The sequence below is a fragment of the Panthera leo genome, chromosome C2, assembly GCF_018350215.1.
Source record: "Panthera leo isolate Ple1 chromosome C2, P.leo_Ple1_pat1.1, whole genome shotgun sequence".
NCBI lineage: Eukaryota > Metazoa > Chordata > Mammalia > Carnivora > Felidae > Panthera > Panthera leo.
The window spans coordinates 104,720,039-104,728,529 of NC_056687.1; the positions used below are offsets into that span (position 1 = coordinate 104,720,039).

The 8,491-nt window shown below is 40.5% G+C and overlaps 1 protein-coding gene across 1 annotated transcript in view; it reads left to right on the forward strand.

The window, feature by feature from the left end:
- The window catches only part of LOC122229323, a 45,289-nt gene extending 38,846 nt beyond the window's left edge, over nt 1-6,443 (forward strand). Inside the window, exons 15-17 of the mRNA XM_042954369.1 lie at nt 349-429; nt 3,216-3,485; nt 5,018-6,443. Of these exons, the coding sequence (XP_042810303.1) occupies nt 349-429; nt 3,216-3,485; nt 5,018-5,037 (371 nt within the window). The 3' untranslated portion in view covers nt 5,038-6,443. The remainder of the gene's footprint in view (nt 1-348; nt 430-3,215; nt 3,486-5,017) is intronic.
- Nucleotides 6,444-8,491: the final 2,048 nt, after the last annotated feature.

An 8,491-nucleotide genomic window follows, 5' to 3' on the forward strand; every position in this document is an offset into this window, starting at 1 on the left:
TTAAGCGTCCGACTCTTAATCTTGGCTCTGGTCATGATCTCACAGTTTGGTTCGTGAGTTCGAGCCCCACATCGGGTTCTTCACTGACGGTTTGGAGCCTGCTTGGGATTCTCTCTTTCTCTCCCTCTCTCTCTGCCCTTCCCCTGCTTTCTCTCTCTCAAAAATAAACTATAAAAAAAATTTTTAAAAAAAGATCTAAGTGTTCTGTAATTCTCTTAATCATCTGAACAAACTTTGAATTCATTCTCAATTTGTTCGTACCTGGATGATGATTTTTTTAAAAATCCAGATTAAGGGTGGGTAGAAAATAATATAAGGAAAGCAAATTTGTTGATTTTTTTTTTTAAGGTAACAGGCGGCGAAAAATGAATAGCAGCTTATCTGATGAGGAAGTCTATGACAAAAGAATGAAGCAGGTTGATACTTCAGGTTTGTAAAAATGTCATCAGTGGCTGTAAATTATTTTCCCTGCTTCCCCCCGTTAATATTTATCCAAGCCCGTGCTGTTGGGCCAGTCTTCTGGAGCCACATGAGTTGAGCCTGCCCTCCCAGATATCTTCCCTCTGTGTCCCAACTCCTCCTCGGGCCCGGATAAGGGTCCTCCTGGGTCTGCCCCACCCTGTTTCCAGCTTGAGTCCCCACTCCACCCCTTCACTCACTCTAAATAGAAGGGGGCACCAGGGGGAGCTCCCTTCCAGTCTATAAGGATGGGGCCACGAACTGTCCATCTTTACATTTTCTGTAGCAGTGACCATGGAGCCTTCTATGTAGAAGATCATGGATGCTGATTGAATGAATAAAATTGTGAATGTCCATGTATGCCTTCATTGGTGTCATGGTCACTAGCTACATCTGGGGAAAAGAGCCTCCAGCTCAATTATTGGAGGCGAGTCTCAATTTCTTCCAAATAAATGGCATAGACCAAGGCTTGATCATTGTGAAAATACAATAGATACTGAAAATGTTTAACAACAGTACTCCAAGGCACCAGAAGATGGAGTATGTAGCTCAAAATTCAAGCCCAGGCAGAATTTACAAACCTAAGTTTAAAAACAGTCTCAAATTATATGAGACTCAAGGTCTCAAGGCTTCAAGGGCCTCATATAACTCCCTAAATTAGCTGTTTCTTCAGAATACCTTTTCTTTTACTATTATTGTAAGATATGAATCTCTGAAAGCAGATAAGCCCTCTATAAAGTGATGTAAGATTCTCTCTACTTTCTAGAGCAGGAGACTGTGAGGACGACATGTGGATGCCTTTACTGTATATCACTACAGAAACGCATATTGTTTTTGCTAAGTAAACAGCAAAATAAATGAGGTTCTAGAATTACTTTTAAAACGTAACTGGAATATAATTTTTTCTAGTTTTATTGAAATATAATTGACAAATAAAATTGTTTATATAATGTGATGACTTGATCTACTTACACATTGTAAAATATTTACCAATAAAGTCAAGTAACACATCCATCCCCTCACTTTTTTTTTTTTTTTTTTTTTTTTTTTGGTGGTGATGGTACATAAGATCTACTCTCAGCAAATTCCGAGTATACAACATAGTATTATTAACTCTAGTCACCATGCGGTACATTAGATCCTCAGACCGTATTCATCTTATAACGGGGACACACTTTTATATTAAATTGATATATAGGAAAAGTTTCTCTTGTTACATGCAGTTACTTTTGGCTATTTAAAATGAGCTCCGATAGCAAGCAGCTAGAAATAGAAATAAAATTATTAAATGCTACCTAGAAAGATTAAGGATTTCCAACCTTTTTGGAGTTGACAGTGTGGTATCTAAATAAGTTAATAAAGGGGTGCCTTGGTGGCTCATTCAGTTAAGCGTCCGACTTCGGCTCAGGTCATGATCTCGCGGTCCCTGAGTTTGAGCCCCGCGTCAGGCTCTATGCTGACAGCTCAGAGCCTGGAGCCTGTTTCAGATTCTTCTTCTCTCTCTGACCCTCCCCCGTTCATGCTCTGTCTCTCTCTGTCTCAAAAATAAATAAACGTTAAAAAAAATTTTTTTAAATAAAAAAAAAATAAGTTAATAAAGATTTACTTCTGTTAAGGTATTTTCACAACATTCTTTGAAATACTGAGTCACTGTCCTGGTAGTTTTAGACTCAGTGTATCAGTGTGATGCTTTTTAAATATGGCCAGTACTCAGTCTTAATAGAATCACCTTGCGGTCTTGTCAGAATTTAGGTTCGGGATCGGAAGCAATAAGTTTTATGATGGTCCTGACAACTGGCAGTTTTCATAGGCTGCCTGTGCAGCTTTCATTGCTGCCGCTGTTGAGAGGTGGGAGCAGGGTACTGCATCTCAAGAAACCACTAGACAGCGCGGGCCATTGTTTAGACCTTTTCTTCAATCTGGAAGGGATCTGTGAAGTGGGGAAGGGTTAGTACAGAGATTAGATTCCTATTAGTAAATTGTTGGCTGTAGAGTTCTGTGGTCCTGAAGAAGGGGCAGAAAGTATTCTGCCTGTCACTCCCTTCTAATTTTGCCTCCAATATTTTGTAATGCCTTTATGATCCTTGACGGAATCTAGGCAACCAGTGAGCTTTGCAACACTATTGTGCAACTAACTACAAAACATAAAAGTAGCAAATCTAGATCAGTGATAGGGCTAATATTTTTCATGGGGCCAGTAGTTTACGTTGGCAAACACATGTCCCTCCAAGATTATGATGCTGTTTCATAGAGATTAATAGACATTACAGACCATCTCATGACTTTTCCGTAAGTTGTGCTTTTTTCCGTAATGCCAGGAGATGGCGTAATAGAAATTGGGATTCAGATGTCTTGCTGTGTCTTTAGTGACCACTAAGATAGCGTTTATATGTGGCACTAACATTCAGGTAAAGGCACGAGCTGGGCGAGGGCACAACTATGTATTTTTCTTTTTGAGCCATATAAATTATTTTTGGTGTCCGATCTTTTTATTCCAACCCAATCTGTGCTGCTTTGTAAAACAGCTTCATTCCCTGAATTACTGAATTAATATTGTGAACGTTCTACCCTGGTTTAATGTTATTATATGAAATAGTTCCCTTTAGTCCATATAATAGTTTGGAAAGGAGAGAGTTTTTGACACTTAAATATATTTTGAAGTTACAAATCACAGATATAAGGAGAATGCATTTTCATTATAAATTGCTATAAATGATGTGTTGAGAGCAACTGCAGACTTCCTTGTCTGCTTTTAGACGGAGCGAAGACCAGAAACCTGCTAACAGACACACAGCTGATTATCCTTGCTGCGAAGTTGGGGAAGGAGTGGATGAAAATGGCCATTGCCAACTTGGAGTTGGAGAGGAGCGATATTGAAGATATCCAGGAGAAGAAAGAAGATGTTACGATCTATAACTTTAGGGTGCTGAAGAAGTGGCAAGAAAAGGAGCAGAGTAATGCCACAGCCCAGAATTTATATAACTGCTTGAAAAGCATCTCCGTTGAAGTCCAAGATGTGCTGAAAGGTGAGCAAGAAATTCTCTTAGTCGTTCTACTTCGAATCAAGCTCTGTCTTTCAAAGAGCCAGTTTCTATGATAGAATGTGTTGCTTGCTTACTTGTGAGCTTGGATTCAGAGAATTATTTAATGTAGGGTAAGCACGTGGGCTGCCACAATCTAAGTAAAGGTGAATGGTTTGTGTGTGGGATCAGAGGAACGGTTGAGATCCCATCTCAAGTGCTGGCTGGCTTTGTGATGGAGCAAATGCTCAACCTAACTTTAAGCCTCTCTGTTCCGCTTTGGCAGATGGATGCAAAAACCCCTGTGTCCTAAGTTTATTGTGAGAATGATAAAAGATAATGCGTGGAAAGCTCCAGGCAGGTAGTAAGGCTCTCTAAGGGGTAGTTAAAAATGTCATTATGGTACTTGAGACATTCAGCTTTCTAGTCCTCCCGTGGCACTGAAGCAGTGCCGGGGGAGGCCACTGGGTGGCACCAGTGAACCTCAAGTGGCAAAAGTGGAGCCCAGAGGAGGGCTCAAGTTTCTAGTCTCAATCCAGAAAACTGCAAGTTCCTTCCTTTGTGTGTAAGCTCGTCTTTTTTTGTGTGTATGGTTTGATCTAGCACATCAGTGAAACCAACTCTAAACTTTATTATACATTCTTACCATAGTTAACAAATGTAGTGTTACTTCTCAAAAGCCTCAGTAAGTCAGAGAGAGGTTTTTATTTGGAATTCTAGTTGGACTTTTTATTCCAAGAAGAATGTAAAAATGTGTATATGCCCCACAAGTTTGTATGAAAAGTAAAATCACTCTGTGATCACTCAGAATGCTTTTGAGATCTTGTGGGCTTATCTCCCCTGTAGATTTTGGGTGCAGAAGCCTCAAGTAAATAGAATATCTGGTTTTAGTGCCAAATTTTTCATTCATATTCCTGGAAATGTTGAAATTTTGTAAATTACTAAGGCTCACATGTGGAGATCTGCTTATTTGCATATAGACGCTTCTGCCTATTGACAACAATGGCCTCTGTGCTGTGATAACCAAATAATCACAGCCTCTTCCATCAAAACAACCTTGAAAAAAATGTCTCTCACAAACTCTATATAATGGGTTATTTTGTTTTCTGTTTGTGTCTGCTCCTGATCTCACTAGACACTTGACTTGTTGATATATTAGAACCATAAAGGGGTTTGTGAGATTTTTTTTTTAGCCTTGAAAAAAATCATGAAAGCTAGCTTATTAGTCCAATTCCCTCATTAAATAGAAAAACAAAATTCTTCTGTGAATTAAAAAAAAACACGCAAAAAAAGCAAAACTTACCAATATTTTGTGCCGTTTGTGGCCAGAAATTGGTGGAATTTTGTATTTTTATCAGGATGTTTTAGCATCTTGCAACTAGTCTTTAAATTACAGTGGCTTATCTTCAGCTCAGGAAAACCCAGCCACTTGGAGAAGTTCCTTTTTGAAATGGGTGGGTGATTTTTCTCTAAAAGCATGCCTCTGTCTTCCCCTAACAGTGAATCCCTGAATTTGTTTGTATTCTCTCTTTTGTTAGGTTTCTTACAGGAAAGGTGAAGTTGGGAAGATGGACTGAAAAAGGAAGCCTCAGGAACTTTTACCTGTAAAGACCAACTTCAACTGGTAGTTGGGTATGGACTTGATGAGATCTTGAACTTCACAGTCTGTGGAGGCAGCTCCTTTCACTGGGGGCCATTCTGCAGCTCGCATTATTCAGGGGTAGAGAAAATGTAAAGTATTTGGAAAACTTAAAAAACCTCTAGGTTTAAAAAAATTTTTTGCACCTCCTACTCACACCATCCTGCCCTGCTTCCCCACCCAACATCTGTCCTTAACAAAGGTGCTTCAAATGACTCAGTCAGGTGAGAAATGTGGTAATTTTCCTTTTGGAGTCTGTGAACTATGAAATTCATATCAAGTATTTGAAACCCTTTTAGCAACTCAGTGGTAGTGTGCTTAAACTTGCACCAATGTAGTTGAGCTTTTCTCATACTGACATTAATAATGAGAGATACCTTCCTGTCCTTTTAGCCCCCACTCAGGCATACATGCCCCTGGGTACAATATATCTTTTTATGTGGGATGATTTCCATAGATCACATTACCAACCTGTCTGGCTAGTGGTCTGTTAAACCGTTAAACCAATCATGTTACCTTGTCCTTGAGTGATGAGAAAGGAATATAATCCAGTCCCCATCCCGTGTTGAGGTGCACGCTCAGAGGTGATCTCATCTCAGTGGGGAAGTTCAACTGGATGGATGGTCAGAGAGTCCCTTCAAATTTCATTAACCTTCCAAAATCACAAGGCTAAGCACTACATTTCTTGACTCTCAGCCTGGAATCGTTTACTTTCTGGTGGGGGGAGAGATGCTACTCAGAAATAGCCAGAGCAGGACCAAGGGAAAAATGTCATGTCTTCTTGAAGAAGACTTGCCCCAGGGAATAATGAGCCACATTGGCTCTTGTTAATTGGTGAAATGGTTTTTTGGGTATGTATAGATATTGTCACTCTCCTAGAATCATGCATGTGGCGATTAACATTTCGGATATGTTTTGTTAACTTATTTCAACTAACTATAAATTACCATTGGTCTTCTGTAGGAATTAGCTGGAGAATAAAATAAATCTCAATGAATTAATCAGAGAAATACACTTTAACTATTGTTTTGCCTGTGAAGAACAAATTCACTTTATAGGGATGAACATATTTTTAATTGTCAGGGATCCTGTGGAATTCAAGTCAGTGTCACTTTATGAGTTTTTTTTTTTAAATTGTACTATACACTAGGAAACACATGGAGTTTTAACATTCAGGAATGTAAAATGCTTAAAGGACTTGAATTTTTAAATGTTCATTATTTTTTATAAGTTTTCCGAAGAAACGCATAATTCCAGAGGTGCTTTGTATGTAAGCCGGTTTCCTAACAATTTTTCATAGTATGAATGAAAGGAAGAAAAATAAATCTGCATTTGTACAGTACTAATACGTGTCCTTTGTATTTTTATTTACTTATCAATTATTTTTTTAAAGCATCTTATTTCTTGATTTCTGTTACCTTGGCCATTTGGGCATTAGTTGGTTTTGTTCCCAGCTCTCCACGTCATGGACGGGGGCTAAGTGTAGAGCAGGGCAGGCTGGTTCACCCAGGAGTTGGCGGAAATTTGGAAGAACCTGCCCATCCTCTTGTTCCCTTAACTGTCCTCACTCCAGGAATGACTGAGTGTATGACTACATCCCTCCGCATCTTGTTACTGGAAGGTGCATTTTTATTTAAAACTAGGTGGGTTCCTCTTAGTTCTTCACGTGTGCATCTCTCTGGTGGGGTTTTCCTGCACATTTGAGGCTCATTTTTTAATGTTATTGAATTGCTTTAGGGGCAGATTTTCCTCCCCTGCATTGTCATGTGGAAACACATTTTCACTCCATTTCCTGAAGAGGACATCATATTTGCTGATAAGGTGTCCTCAGTGAGGCCGTTGGCCCAGCCCTTTGCCTGTTACTGGAAGTCCTTCTTGGGGTAAAGCAGCGTACTGCTTGCTGGGGGGTGTGATCCCAACTGGGTGACCAGGGATTTACTGCCGGGATTGTGTCTTTTCCAGCCCACATCCCGAGGTTTGAGTGTTTACGACAAGGGCTCTGTAAGCTGCCGATATTAACACAGAGGCCCTGGGGTTTATTTCTGAGCATGGAGTTCTGAGGTTTTTCCTCAGGTCCTGGGGACCTCCAGCTCTGCCCTGAAGCCTGCTGGAGGATTTAGATCCAGTCTGTTCCAGTCGTGATGTAGATTCCTGGTTAGACAAGACAGCCTGGAGTTAGTCAGACATCTTTATCCTGTGGCCGTCCATTCTTGCTGTCTGTTGGAACCTCTAGCTTGCGTTCATTTTTAGATTAGGGTATGCTCTGTGCATTTATAGGACTGTTTTATGTTCAAGCAAGTTGGGAAGTCTAAGAGATGGTTTTGTTACTTAATAAAAACTCAACTGCAGGCAGGACTTGGACTAGTTTGGTGAGTTTTTAACTTTCCCTGATCTATAGAGGTCATTTGTGAGATCTTATCTGTAACCTGCATCGATAAAGCATTCAGAAGTGGAGTTTCTCCAGGAGGGGTTTACCAAGGGATTTGGAGGGGGTGTTGAGGAGCCTGGCTGGACCTGTGGCCCACTCCTGTCAGGGGCAGTGTGAGAACCAGCCGATGAGATGATTGCCTGGGCCTCTCGGAACTACCATTGAGGGGTTTGTGTGGAAGTCACGTGCAAGGGGAAGTAGACCACTCTTTGGTTCACCAGTGTGAAGTGTTGGCATATGGCTTCTAATGGATAGTGACCACGTCATGCCAAACCATAGATATGTGAATTGCATAAATCAACAGGCTTATGAATTTTGGATTTTTCCCCAGTCTAAGCATGTACAATTGTTTTGAACCAAGCAAACATATGCATTTTATAATTAAAAGAGAAAAAAATTTTTTTGGTAATTGGGAATGCTATGATTTTTAAAGACAGAAGACTTTCTCTTTATTCCTAGATTAGAAAAAGAAATGAGAAACATATGGGAGCCCATGAAGATTGGCCATTCTCTCGCTTTCTACCACTTTTAAGTGCCTGGGCCTGAGAACACATAGACATGAGTAACATGACATTTTCCATACTTGAGGTTCGCATGGTATGGTGAGTGGAAGCGAAGATATATAAATAACCCTGGTGATGTTTGTATGGTTATGACAACGATGTCCCTTGACTCACTAGGCCCTTAATATAACCAAAGGCAAAGGGTACAATGGTTGCACAGGCTGGAACCAGGCCTCCTGGAGTTAAATCACAATGCCTGCCACTTACTCATCATGCGGGATTATATGGTTTCTTACCTTAGTTTCCTCGTCTATAAAAAGGGGAAGGTAGGGGGTGCCTGGATGGCCCAGTCGGTTAAGTGTCCGACTTTGGCTCAGGTCATGATATCGCAGTCCGTGAGTCCGAGCCCCGCATCGGGCTCTGTGCTGACAGCTCACAGCCT